This window comes from Euprymna scolopes, chromosome 36 (assembly GCF_053919585.1).
Source record: "Euprymna scolopes isolate OS-2025 chromosome 36, ASM5391958v1, whole genome shotgun sequence".
NCBI lineage: Eukaryota > Metazoa > Mollusca > Cephalopoda > Sepiida > Sepiolidae > Euprymna > Euprymna scolopes.
Genome location: NC_136517.1, coordinates 65507535 through 65522099, shown reverse-complemented (window position 1 = coordinate 65522099; position 14565 = coordinate 65507535). Strand labels below are relative to the sequence as shown.

At 40.7% G+C, this 14565-nt stretch overlaps 1 protein-coding gene across 1 annotated transcript; it reads right to left on the bottom strand.

The window, feature by feature from the left end:
• Positions 1 to 191: 191 nt before the first annotated feature.
• Positions 192 to 2152, bottom strand: LOC145260556 (U3 small nucleolar RNA-associated protein 6 homolog). Its single transcript, XM_080118795.1, has one exon. It carries the CDS (start codon positions 2005 to 2007, stop codon positions 223 to 225), a length of 1785 nt encoding a protein of 594 aa, XP_079974921.1. The 5' UTR covers positions 2008 to 2152; the 3' UTR covers positions 192 to 222.
• Positions 2153 to 14565: the final 12413 nt, after the last annotated feature.

Below are 14565 nucleotides of genomic sequence, written 5' to 3'. Positions count from 1 at the left end.
GATGTTGTCGCTAGACACCATAATCACGTGATTAAAATTTTACCAGACGAAAAATTGGGAGGCAAAAGTGTCACGAGAACTGATTGTTAAATTGTTCGATTACTTTTTTTTTTTTTTTTTTTAAAACAACCGTAAAATAGAAATCTCCGCAAGTTTTATCCAATCAAATTAAAATAAATCAAACACTTTGGTAGAAAAATAGATTTATTTTAATAAACGATTTTAATTTTTTGATTCCGTAAGACCAGCTCGGAAAAGTGTGTATTTGTGATTGAACTCCGCTAAAGAACTCTCGTTAAGTGTCTTTGATGCCCTAAAGTAGATCATTGGTATCTGGTCGAGTTTACCCTTGGGGTTGGTCATTTCTAGTTTCATGTAATTAATCCACATATCGGCATCATCTTCGCCGTAAACATCAAGTGCGTCATTGTAAGCTGAACGAATATTATCCATATTTACCGGCGATTGCGCCAATTCCATACTTATGTATTCCTCAAAAAACATTCGATTAAGTGGCTTCATCCGGTGAAACTTTTTGTAATGTTCCCTCGCCGATTCAATGCCATGATTTAGATAAAGCCAAAGCAGATACCTCGTTCTGATTTGGCTACTAATATTGGCTTCCGGGTGAGGCAGTCCACGTTTGCATAGGTTTTCGATCTCTTTTTCCATAGAAAAACTTGTGTAATAGTTCCAGGCCATTTCCCAGAGAGGCCAGCTCTCCTTGTTTTTAACAACTTTCAAAGCGTTCTCGAATGTTTTCACGACTTTGTCGGAATTTTCCTGGCCACTAATGCAATGATAATTCAACAGGAGACACCAGAGGTTCACATTCAGCGGGTATTTCTTTGTGGCACACTTCAAAACATCAATGGCTTTCGAAATCAAACCGACATTACTGAGGACATCATTCCACATAACAAACATATCAGCATTAAGGAGCTCCTGTTTGTTGGCAGTTTCAAACACTTCTAAACACAACGTGACGAGGTGAGATTTGGTTTTCTTGTGGTTAACCTTCTTCCGGAGCTGTTCTAGAAAGAAATTCAAATAAAGCTGGTACATCACTTGAGTTGGCAAATGTTTCACTGCCTCGTCAAAGGTTTCTAAGCAGGCCTCGAAATGAATCGGAAGTAGCTTAGACCCGTCTTCCAGGGTCTTCTGGGCCTCAAGTAACTTGCGCCGAGCAATTGCATCCCACGTGAGTTCGTGGTCTGAAAAGTTTTCAACCAAAAGTTCAAAAAATTCTTTCTCGTGTTTTTCGGTAAAGTCGAAGAGTCGACAAATAGGCAAAAACTTTAGAAAAAAACTTACATTATCTGGTATCGCTTCGAGAGCCTTCTTTATAATAACGAGGGCTATTGAACAGTCCAGGCTGGTTCGTTTACATTTGTCGACCGACCCACCGAGAACTTTCATCCTCATTTGACTTTTTTGGTAAACAAGTAATTCCATTCGATAATATTCCAACCATAAAATTTCAGAGTTGAAGTTAAATTGTAAGCCACGAAGGAAGAATTTGCGGGCAGTATTAGAGTCATTATTGTCTTCAAACTCATATTTAGCTGCAAAAATCCACAACTCCGGTTGATGATTATGGCATCGTAGCATTTTCGAAATAATTCGGCTGATGGAACCCTTTTCTTTCCGTAATTTAGCAAAGGCGATGTGCGATAACCATGTTTGTATATCACGTGCGAACCGCTTTGTGGCCTGTCCGTACAATCTGTGTATCCGACGAACGATCGGAATTTCAATCTGTTCCTTTTTTAGTTTGCAGCCCAGTTTATTCCTCCGTATTATAAGCAGCGAAAGCACGTTTTGTTCGTATTCAATATATTCAATGTAGTCGTCTAATGTCTTCTCCAACCTCCTTAGTTTATATTCAAATGCTCGTCGACGTTTTAAAATTCGGGACACTTCTTTTCGGGTAAAAAGTCCAAGTTGTTCCATCTCCTCCATCTCTGGAATCATATTTTCCAGGAATGTTTGAACAAGTTCTGCCATTTTTTTTTTTTTTTTTTTTTTGACAATAACAAAAATAAAAAGTAACTAAAAATGTAACTAAAACCTGATGAGGATTCAGACAAAATACACACGTGCGCAAAAAGTTTTTAAATCTTTATAATTAAAGAGTTCATATTAATCGTTTAGAGTTATCTCCCTTTGACCAACGTTTTATTCAATTTTCTCTGACGCTCTCTATAAAATATGCGTAGCGTCGATAAATGAAAAAATGTGCGTTTGTTATCATTTTATGAATTTAATGGAATCAATTGAATTTAAGAAAATTAATTTTTGTGAGCAAGACTAACAAAAATGAAACAAAAGAAGAAAAACTATTTAATTTTTCTGAAACAAAAATTATTTATTTTTGTTACTTCCAGCTTTGCACACAAATTTAACGTTAAATGCGGACCATTTTGGGACAGTTAACTTTTTCTTTCTTTTTGTCGCTATGGGACCCTATGCAGTTTTTTTTTTTTTTTTTTTAATTTAACGAGTGTGAGTCTACTTTTTTAGAAGATTACATTTGGTTTTACGTTTTTTTTTTTTTGGGGGGGTGCTTCGATTCAGACAAGAGTTAGTAGTAGGATTAAGAGAGGTTGTTTGAGGGTGCTACTACTCGGACTTAGGATCATTAGTGACAGGGTTATAGGAAAGTTTTTTTTTTTGTGATATTTGGCCACTTGGGCTTAGGGATAGTGGTAGGATATTTTTAGGACATGAAAGCTTGCCACTCGAACCTATATGTGAGAATTCTTTTGGAGAGAGGGGTGCTTTGCTATTCAGAGTTAAAGCTTGTTGTAGGGTTGTCATTTGAATTCCGAATCATGACCCACCCTACCACTAAGTAAGGTCAGTAACTAATGCTTATGTTTTTTACTAACTAAAAAGTTAGTAAAAAACATACAGTTAATTTATAACTCACTTTCTCCAAAAATCTGAGTTCGGAATCATTTAATGTGTGAAACTGATTCCTCTACTTTGAATACTAAAATAATTAATTTTGGTTTATATTTTTCCTTTTTACCTAGTTTTTCAATGTGTTCACCTTTAAAAAAAAAAAGAGAATCTTTTTTTTTTTTTTTTTTTTGGTGGTGGTGGGGGGAGATGTACAAATTTATGCAAAATTTCCATATTTTCTTTTCTATCATTCAATAAGGCTTAACATAGAGATAGCACCACTTATAAATATCAAATAGCACCACTTATAAATATCAAATAGCACCACTTATAAATATCAAATGACACCACTTATAAATATCAAATAGCACCACTTATAAATATCAAATGACACCACTTATAAATATCAAATGACACCACTTATAAATATCAAATAGCACCACTTATAAATATCAAATAGCACCACTTATAAATATCAAATGACACCACTTATAAATATCAAATGACACCACTTATAAATATCAAATAGCACCACTTATAAATATCAAATAGCACCACTTATAAATATCAAATGACACCACTTATAAATATCAAATGACACCACTTATAAATATCAAATGACACCACTTATAAATATCAAAATCTGAACACAGTTACAAGTTATTCAAATGAAGCTAATTTTGAAAACAAAAAATTCTGAATTTCATGTGTTAATGTAGCATTGCTTTTTGAGGGGAAAAATACTATTCAAGCACATTAATGGCTTGATAAGTATTATTGACATTGATATTGGGAACAAATGTTAAGAAGTGATATGCTGAATGATCAAGTCACAAAGTTGTCAGTTCTCCCGGAAAACATAAAAAGAGTAACGTATCTTCGTTCATCATAAATTGAAGTTTTGCACGAATATTTTGAAATGAGAAAAGTATCTTCAAAGTGGCGTCTGTGTTTGCTTGCAGTCGATTTAATGAAATGCATTAATATTGTTGGCAATTGTTTTAACTTAACAAAAAGAAAGTTTTTTGTCATTAATGTTTTTGTCATTATTGTCGTTAAGACAATAGATGAAACTTGCATCCACCATTTAACAAATCAACTGAGTGGACATGCCCTTTCAAAGCATCCAGAAATTCAAACATCAGCAGGCAAGGTTTGTTCCTCTGTATTTTGGAATGTGCAATGTATTTTGCTTGAGAAAAAAAGAACTATTGTCGGTTTTTAACCGACTACAAGGGGTAGGGGGAGGCGTTTCTGCAACTCAACGGGTTAAACTAGAACTCGATGTAGAAGGAAAAAACAATGAAACTTTTACCTTACGTGGTGAACCCTTCACGCCTTTTCTTGGTCAACAGGAGTTGCAACGAATTGCCTCGTTGCTTACAACGACAGATCGTCTTTGTAACAGCAACTATGAAACAGGTTGCTGGACTAAAACAAAAAGACCAACCAACCAATATCGCCGATAGAGGGTGTTTTTATACCCACTAGTCGATTCTATGTAAATGTTAAGTCCGATCCACGTGAGTGAACCAAAAACAAACACTATTATAAAATCAGTCGACCAAGCACTTTCAAACCTTTTGTTTGAACGACTACCACACAGAATTCCATTGATTCACCCCTCCACATTGAGTTCTGGTAAGTAAAAATTACCACACATTCCCATATCAAAAAAAAAGAAAAAAGTCTTTTACAGGAGGTGAGATGGGGAAAAGAGAAGAGAATTCGTCATTTTTAGTCGCAGTTTTTAAGGTCTTGTGTGAGACCTGCACCAGAAATTTCTGGTTCCTTTTAGACCCCTAACAAACTGGGTCTACTCCGACGCCTTGGCCTGCAAGTTGGACAATACCATTCTTCTTCTGGGGGTGCATCTACTTGGCCCACACAACCAAAGTGGAACCAGTCATTACACTGATCACAAGCCACCATTTGTCTGAAATCTTCTGGCTTATTACATGCAGGGAAAATCCAGATTCTAACACTCTCATCAGGTCGGGAAGATACATTTTGGTCTGGCACATCCTCTAGTTCATGAAGAATTTCCTCATCCACATTTTCCGCAAGAGAATTAATCTCCAGAGGAAATAAATGATGGAATGCGTCGTTTCCTTATCTTACTCTTGCCGAACCAACTCAGCCTTTCCTTCAATCAACTCAGGACTTTGCCTATAGACCAAAATGGTCTAGTTTTAAGAGGGTCCTTAATTAACACTATATCACCCGTTTTGATGGCATTATTAAAGGAAGGGTCAAATAACTCGAGAGTTCTTTCTCTAAGGCTCAACAGGTAAACTTCGTGCCACATTTTTCTAAATTTTCTTTGCGAAGATGTAGAGTCCTCTTTAAATCGATTCGGCTAAGTGGCTCCATTAGTCCCAGTTCTTCATTGTCCAACCTTATTATTAAACCTTGACCCACATTTGGATTCATGAGAGAGTTCGGAGTTAGGCAATCCATCTCATTAGAGCTTCTATAAGTCAAAGGACAACTATTAATGGCACATTGGATATCAGATAACATGGTTAATAGACCAAGATAGTCAACCTTTCCCTTTCTTATAGACAGGATTTAACTGTCTTGATCGTCCTTTCCCAAGTACCTTCATACCAAGCTGAATACAGTCGAATGGTACAATGTTTAAGGTGGTAAGAACCAAACTTCTCCCTGAATTCATCAGTGATCAACCCCTTATCAATTATTTTGGCTGCAAAAATGAAAATCCTTGCGTTTTCCGAGTAGAGGTTAGAGGGGATTCCATTCGCATTTGTGAAACGAACAAAGGCCTGTAAGAATGAAGATACACTCATATCTGGGACTAGTTCCACGTGAACAGCTCTGATAGACATGCAGGTAAATATTACACATTTTATAGTCCTTCACTTCTCCCTTAACCCAGATGTGACTGGTGTAATCGGTATGGAGATATGGTCTTACTAAATTTAATCTAGAGCTAGGAAGGTCTGTTGCATTCGGTGTCGAGAAGGCAGTGGCATTGTATCTTTTGCCCTTGGCACAAGTACTCACAATTTTTTTTTACAGCCTGTCTGACCTGTCGTATCCAATACCCTTGTAACCTTATTTTGTTTAAAGTTGCCAAACCCAAATGTTGGTTCCTCTGATGAGTGTCCTTTATAATCAAAATAATGTTAAATGGTGTTTTTTACCCAAAAGAATTGGATTCTGCACCTCTTACGTATGCCACTCTGACCCACCTATCCTCCCCCTTGAACAAATGATATTGGAGGGATCCAGGTATAGATTTAAGTTTTTCACTCTTACCTTCAGGATCCAACAAAAAATCTAACTCTGAGGCAAAAGATTCCCTTTGCATTAATTTTATCAAATAAATTTTTGCCAGAAGGTGATTGTCCTCACTTCTCTTCAACGTTTTGTTGACAAACTTGAAAACCAAAGTCATTACATTAACTAATCTGTTGAAGTTGGAAAATCTTTCCACAGAGACTATAGGGGGACTTTCGTTTTTATGTCTCATAAACAAATTCATTGCAGGATGAACGCATTCCTTTTGTTCTTCAGAGAGGCAACCTAACTCGACCCTGTTCCACTGAATCTTTTCCTGCTTTATCCACGAAGGGCCTTCATACCAATAGTTTTCCTTAAATTTTTTAAAGGTTAGTCCTCTTGTGATGTAGTTGGCTGGGTTCTCCTTAGTTGGCACGTATTGGAAACTCAACTCCAACTTCATCTCCGACCTGATTGCTGCAGACATTTGCGTTATATCTTGCAGCCTGTTGCACGCAAAGATGTTTTTTGTGGTTATCGACTTTGATAGTATCCAAGCCAATACCACTTGAGCGTCCGTTAGAACATATACTTTTTCTATCAGGGAGTTCTTTAAGGCTTCCTTTATAAAGGGAAAACATTTCAATGCCATAAATACTGACAAAAGCTCCAAAGTAGGGAGCGATTTACCTTGTAAGGGTGCTAGTTTGGCTTTAGTAAACACCAGTGCTGACTGTCCATCCTGTACGGCATATGCTGAAAAGCCGTATGCATTTTTGGAGGCATCACAAAATAGGAACAATTTTAGTGGCTTATTGTCGTCTAGGACTCTCCTTGGAAATGATACAGAGCCCAATTCTGTTAAGTCCTTTGCCAGAGCTTTCCATGATTTTTTGACTCCTCTGAAACTTCATCATCCCAATCCAACTTTTGCCTCCAAAGTTCTCCTATCAGCATTCTGCTCCTTACTGTTACTGGAAGACAAAGGGACAAGGGATCAAACACTTTGGAAGTTTCAGACAGCATTTTCCTTTTTGTTGATGCTGTTAAATCGCATTGATGTGTACAGACCTTCATAGTATCATGTTCGGGCTGTACAAATACCCTAAAACTTTCTCCACACCAGAATCAAACCTTGACAGAGTTCCATCTGCCGCCATCTTTTTTCGTAACATTGCACTGTTGGAGTTACAGGATTGTATCTCAAATTTAGCCTCTTGCAGTCGCTCCTTCACCGCTGTGTACAACGTAGATGGAGTATTTACACCATTTCCTGTTTTCACCAAATCTTTCACATAAAAGTTCGACCTGGGAAAATTCATCTGATGGAAATTTTTCTGCATGATATTTCAAAACATAATTTAAAATAAAGGGATTTGCATTGAAACCGAATAAGATGGTAGAGTATCTGTAACAATGCAAGTTGTCGCCTTTCTTTAAACAGAAACAGAAACGATTGCAGTCCTTTTCCAGGTCTAGACGAATCATAAGGAATGCTTTCCTTATGTCGGCCAATAACACATATTTGTTGGCCCTAAAGCGAATCAACAGTTCCAACATGTCTCCCATTAGGTTGACTCCTGGATAGGCTGCCTCATTCAGAGATATAGAATTTGCCCCCTTGTAGGAACAATTGAATACAGGTCTAACCGTTGTGGTTGTCTGATCAGCCAGTTTGAGTACCGGTCTGTGTGGAGTCCATATATAATTTTGAAAGTCTTCTGGAGTCACTGTTATTTCCTCTATAATTCCTTCGTCTTCCTGTTGTTTAAAGACGTCCAAGTATTGATCATAGAGATCTTTCTTTTCCAGGTCTTTAACTACTTTTTCTAGTATTCTAAGAGCGGCATTGTGGTTAGAAGGCACAGATATCACTGTCTTCATACCATGGCAGCTGTACATGGTATCAGCCATCTCTGTAGGATATAGTGTTCCTAAACTTCTGTACCATCTTTCATTCACGGTGGAGAATTCCTCTGTGACAGGTAAACCTAGTGACTCCATGCTAAACATATTTTCCAGTCCTCTCTGGACGTTTCCTTCTTCAAACCAAGCTTTTAACGGGTGTAGGTATTTCTCTACTGGATTCAGCACAAAATTAATTTTGTACTCTGCAAGTGGTGTTTTTTTCCAACAAAGAGGTATAATTAATTTTTGCCCCTCTCTCTACTTTATGCATTGGTTTTAGTTGATTCTCATACATGAAGCAATGGCAGTTACCAAAGGAGTGGAAAAAGCCACTCCATACATGCAGGGGATGATTTGAAACAGTTCTATGAATTGAATGGCGTCAATTCCTAATAGCCCCTCAATTTTAATATAACTGATCCTGGAATTATACTTAGCTGTTAATCGATGTCGTTTCAAGTTTTTAACTATCTGCGGAAGCTCCAGTAACTCATGTGAAAGATTCAATTCACAGGAAAAAATTTGAAGAGCGTGAACTTTCTCAGGGATAAGTCTTAATTCTACAGAGGCCTCCTTAAAAGGTCTTGTTTCTGAGCCCAAAAAGGTTTTCACTTCCAACCTACTTGCTTTAGCTGTAGAAAGGCAATTCAATTTTTCCAGCACAGAGGTATCTGTAGAAAATGTGTAAGGAAAGTCCTTTAAAATTACTGCGCCCTCTGTAGATGTATAAGGAAAATCCTTTAAAAGTACTGTGCCCTCTTTAGATGTGTAATGTTGCAGCAACGTAAAGCAATTCAATAACCAGTAAACACCGGTTCTGCATGGAATCCAACTAGCAAGGTACCTAGACGGATGCGAACGGTTACTCAGAACGGACCCAACAATCGGTTACTCAGAACGGTCCCAACAATGGTAAGATATGCTCACTCCCAACACGGCACGAGAAGCAACAGCAACACGATTCCCGACCAAGTCAATCATCGCTCTCCCAACGTCTTTCAATCACCCGCTTTTATGGCGGTTGCAGGCCGGCTAAATTTGCATATTGCGAGAATTCATGTGACTTTGCGAGATATCATCCTTTACAAAAGACGGCTGCCACCATCTTGATCTTTCTTTCTCTATTTTCGGTCGGCGATGCTGAGCCGGCCCCGAGGTAAGTCTTTCCTTTTTGTCCGTCTCTCTTACGCACCCACACAACACACAAACACGCGGGCGCTTGTGTCCTGGATGCACATTACAGTATCCAAGTAGATCCTTTGGCTTCCAGTGTCCAGGAGACAATTTATTTCCAACTGACTATTTCCCTTTCCTACCACTATACTTATTACTGGTGACATGAAACCGTAGCTGTAATCATTCGTATGTAAACTGGTGTCCACGCGCACCTTGCCTCTCTTGTCTGGGCACATTTCTGTCACGTGGCCATTAACAGTGCAGCTGCTACAGCTATTATTTCTAGCTGTTCTCAAAAGGCATATTGCTCCCCTATGTGTCATTTTTAGGCATCTAAAACACAGCCAAAGTTCCTTGCACCTTGTAATCCGGGCTTCATGTGAGATGTAGTTGGGACAACTTTCCAAAGAATGTTCATGCTTCTTGCAAAACTCACATTTTTGTGGTTTTGATTCCACTTTGGTATTGAAAGCCTTCAGGGAGAAATGGGATTCATCTTCCTTTTCTTTCCTAAGTCTTGGTGGGGGCCTCAGCTTAGCCACAGGGTGTTGTTCAGGTTTCTTAACAATCAAAAACCGCTTAATAATTTCTGGTGTCTTCAACAGGATTACTGACAAGGTTGGGTATATCTTTCCAGCAATCCTGATCAGTTCATTTTTTATGTTGGGTGGTAATTTTGCAAACAATACCTGAGAAATTATTATGCACCCGCCGACATGTCATCATATAAATCACAGCTGTATGATGCTCTAAGTTCCCATACATCTGCCTGCATTTTCATCATGAAGTCCTTCAACCCCACCAAATCTTTTGGATTCTCCAAACGAAAATCTAATATACCTTGGATTATTTCGCCGCGTTTTTCTTCCTCATCCAAGTATTGTTCCTTCAACAATTTTAGAGCCACTTCGGAAACTGAAAGGTGGTCAATAAGCTGAAGGGCTCTACCCTCAAGAGAACACCTAAAAAAATACAGCTTTCCTGTTGCCGATGGTATTGACATAGCACAATTCTCATATTTACTGAGGAAGTCCTTAAAACTTCTATTTCTTTCAAAATCCCTTTCACTGAAATGTGTCCCTTTCAGTTTGATTTTAAAAGGTTCTACTAAAAAGGAAGAATATGCGGTTGGGTTGAAAGGACTGGGTTCGGTCTGGGATACTAGTGGCTTCCTGACTATGAGGGTTGAAGGTTGGTTCAACGTTGGGGGACCTCCTATCTTCTATAGGGACCTCTGAAGTATTTCCTTCACTGACTGCCCGTACAACCACCAGTCAGTGTCGCACCTCTCTCTTAAATTTAAAAGAAGCTTGAAATAGTTCAGCAAGCGATTCAGCTTCCTCTTCGACAGCCAGTTGTTCCTCCATACTCTAGCTCTTCTAGCCATCCTTCTGTATCCTTTTCAAAGGATAAAAACACATTCAAGGACAGAGGTTCCTCTTTCATCCCCACCACAGTCATCCTTATTTTTCTTTGAAGAAGGTCCAGCCTTCTCTCTAGTTCTCTTTGTTGTAATTAAGACAAGCGTATGGTAGCAAGAAAAACGTGAACACGGAGATTGTGTATATACATATATATGCATATATTTATTCTCGACAAACGAGATGTTAGAAGAAAAAAAAAAAAAAAAGAAAGGATCGTGAGTATTTACTCGAAGTTGACTGGGACGACGATAAGGTATCGGCCGTGGTGACGTTGGTGAGAAGAGAGGTGGTTGATGTTTGGCTGGTGCGTCGGTGAAGTAGCAGTCGTGGCGACGGTGAAGACGACGATTAAGACGCCGTCAGAGAAGAGGAAGGTGCTGATGTTGACTGGTGCATCGGTGAAGTAGCAGTCGTGGCGACGGTGAAGACGACGATTAAGACAGCGTCGGAGAAGAGGAAGGTGCTGATGTTGACAGCGTTCGAGGCGAAGATGACGGCGTCGGTGACGGAGACAGCGGAGGCAGCAACGAACGCGAAGCGTGATGTGTTTGACTGGTCGGTCTGTCTAACTGCCGATTTGAACATGCTGCCCCTTTTTTATATCGAGGCACGATGAAAAAGTGGCTCGAGAAAGCCTGTGTTTAATTTAGGCGGGAGGCATTGTCATTGGCCGAAAAATATAAATGTTATTTTGCCAATGCCTGCGGAATTGCTCGTAAATCGCCTGAGATTTGTATTTCTGTTTTATAACAAAGCTCCCCCAGATCTCAGACAGATTTACAATTTGTGAGTGTGTTTAGTAGTTAGTAGTGTAGTGTTTAGATCATGACAAAGTCCCTGAAGCGGGTGGGGAGGTTCCCTCTTGTTGTTCTCACCGGGGGTAGGGTCGGGATAGTGTTATTGTCGTGTGGTGATGATGTTGAGGGATTCATGTTTTGATTTTGTGGGGGGTTATTTGGAAAATGTTGTGTGGCGTGAAGCTGGTTGGTGTTGCAAGGTGGGGGCAGGGGGTTTGTTTTGCACAAATGCGGTGGGCGAGAGGCCAAGCGTCTGATATGTGCGCGGTGGATCCAGGCTGTATCGCCCTTTTCATTTTGCACCTGAGACATCATGTCATTTGTTTTTATGATTGTGAAGTCACCTACCCATGGTAGATGAGATGATTGTGCCGTTGCTGATTGTGGCCGATGGAGTAAAACTTTATCACCTACTTGTATCTGGTCTCGACAGGTAAGGTGATGGGTGCCTTTCTCAAGTTTGTGATCGGCCTCGTCGTTGGCCAGGGTGACATGGTGGTGGACCTGTCTTAGCAAAGCGTTGATTTGCATGCCATATGCTCCCGAGTCGTCGCTTTTAATTTGTTTATTATGAAGCGTAGGCAAACCAATGTTGGGGTGACGACCGGTGATTGCATAATGAGGGGAGACACCGGTAGCGCTATTAGACTACCGATTCGAGGACGTCAGTCCATTCACAATTCCTCTCCTCGCATAGCATGTATAGGGCATTTTTCATTGTCCGATGTTGCCGCTCAATGTTCCCCGAGCTTTGTGGACGCCAGGGGCAGTGGAGCTCCTGTGTGATGGACAGCTGGTCACAGAATTGTCTATAGACTTCTCCCGTGAAGTGTGTGCCCCGATCAGAGGAAACTATTCTTGGAATTTCCCTGTGCCGAAGAAAAAACTGAAACAGCCCACGGGCCGCGTCAATGGCACGGTCCCTTGCACATGGTATCGCCGTGAAATACCGACTAAAGCTGTCCCAAATCGTCAGTATGTACCGTTTTCCTTTCGAATTTGGCATTGTTACAAAGTCGATAAAGACCAGCTCAAATGGCCTTTTTCCATGTTTGCAGTGACCCATCGGGCAGTGGGTGCGTTTACCATAGTTCCCTTTGCATTTTGCGCAAGTTTCGCAAGAGTCGACATAGGCCTTAATGTCGCGGTTCTTGAACTCCCACCAGTAGCCGGACAAGAGTTCTCGCATGCGAGTGATGCCTGAGTGGTTGCTGCCCTCGTGGGCCTGGAAGAGGTACCTGGGACGAAGTTTATATGGCACAACCAGTTTGGGGGAGTTATTGCTGTCCCTCATCATCAGCACGGCGGTACCCGGTTCCAGAAAAAATTGTTGGAAGTGATGTTTGAAGAGCGTAGCTCAGTGATCACTAGGATCAAAATGTGGTTCACTGGGGTTGGTTGACTGGAGGGCACTGATGATCTTTGCTAAGGTTTCATCCTTCTGTTGTTCGTTTGCAACACCTAGGTGGTTGCAGATTTTCTCCGTAGGGATGGGAGATGAGTGGTATGCGAAGAATGCATTGCTGATATGTTCTTGGGTGTGGGCGCATTGCTGATATGTTCTTGGGTGTGGGCGTCCCGTGTTGTGTGTGTCTTGGGAATGAGTTGTAGACTGTGTGAGTCGTTGAGGCACCAAGATGGGATGTATATGCGTAAGGTTGATCCACTTAGCTCGAAAGTCTGGCCTGCTGGGGTCGGGTCGTGTGGAGTTTTGATTTTTCTTTGTCTATTACCTCTGCTGAGCATGTCGGCCCAAATGTTGGATTCACCCTCGATGTATTCCAGGACAAATTTATAGCATGAAATTTCTTCCTGCCATCTTCGTATTTTGGCGTTATTGAATTCTCGTTGATCCAAATATGTTAATGATCGATGGTCGGTGAAGAGAACAAAAGGGCGGCTTTGGAGGAAATAATTGAATTTGATTATCGCCCACTTGACAGCGTAGGCCTCCCATTCCGTCGTGGACCAGTTCTGTTCTGTGGAGTTAAAAGTATGGGAGGCAACAGCGACGATATTTTTCTTCCCGTTGTCAGTCTCTTGCATTAGTATCGCACCACATGCCACGTCGCTAGCGTCGGTGGTGAGTGTAAACAGCTTGGAAAAATCCGGAAATGAAATGATGGGTGGTGAAGAGAGTCGTTCTTTAATTTTTTTTAAGGCTTTGTCGACGCTCTCTGTCCATATGAAGGGTTTATTGATCTTGTTGAGATCATATATGGGAGACATGAGTTTTGAGAATGTGCCCGACCTGATTTGTTCCTGCAGGCGCGTCTCAAGGAACTGTCTGATCCATACCAGTCGGCCAATGAGGCTTTGTAACTCCTTCTTTGATGTTGGGGGCTTCATTTCTCGGATAGATCGAACGTATTCAGGGTCAGGCTTGAAGCCTTCCTTGGTTATAATGCGACCCAGGAATTTTGCCTCGGTTGTGAGGAATGAGCACTTGTCAGGGTTTAGTTTGAGTCCAAAATTTCGGAGGGCGGTGAAAAGTTGTTCTAGAGCGAGTAAGTATTCGTTAAAAGTTCTTGCGTGAACCAAATTGTCGTCGATGTAGGACGAGATGTTATCACGCGACGTGACTGTAGCCAGAGCTTCTGCTACACAGCGGGAAAAGATCTGTCCGGCCGAAGTAAGACCGAAAGCCAAACGAGTGTATTGGTAGCACTGGTCTTTCCACGTGAATGCGGTTTTGTGTCGGTCTTGCTGATCGATTTCGATTTGCCAATATCCGCTGCGTAGATCTAGGGAAGCAAAGTATGTGTTGCCTTTGCCGATCTTGTTGAATAACTGGTCAATTCTCGGTATTGGGTAAGGGTCTAGATCGACCAAGACTTTGTTCAGTGTCCTTTTGAAATTGGCTACTACGCGGACCGAACCATTTTTCTTGCGCACGGCGAACACTGGGCTATTGAAGCCTTTGGGGTCGGTGCATTTTTCAATGACGCCTTCATTTGCCATGCGATTGATTTCCGCGTCGACATTCGCTTCTAAGGCCTGGGCGATCGGGTGTTGCTTTTGACTGTGGGACTGACCGTTGGTTGGTATGCGGACGGGTCGGATGAATGTCCCCTTTTCGCTGTTATTTTTACCAATGATGTTTGCAT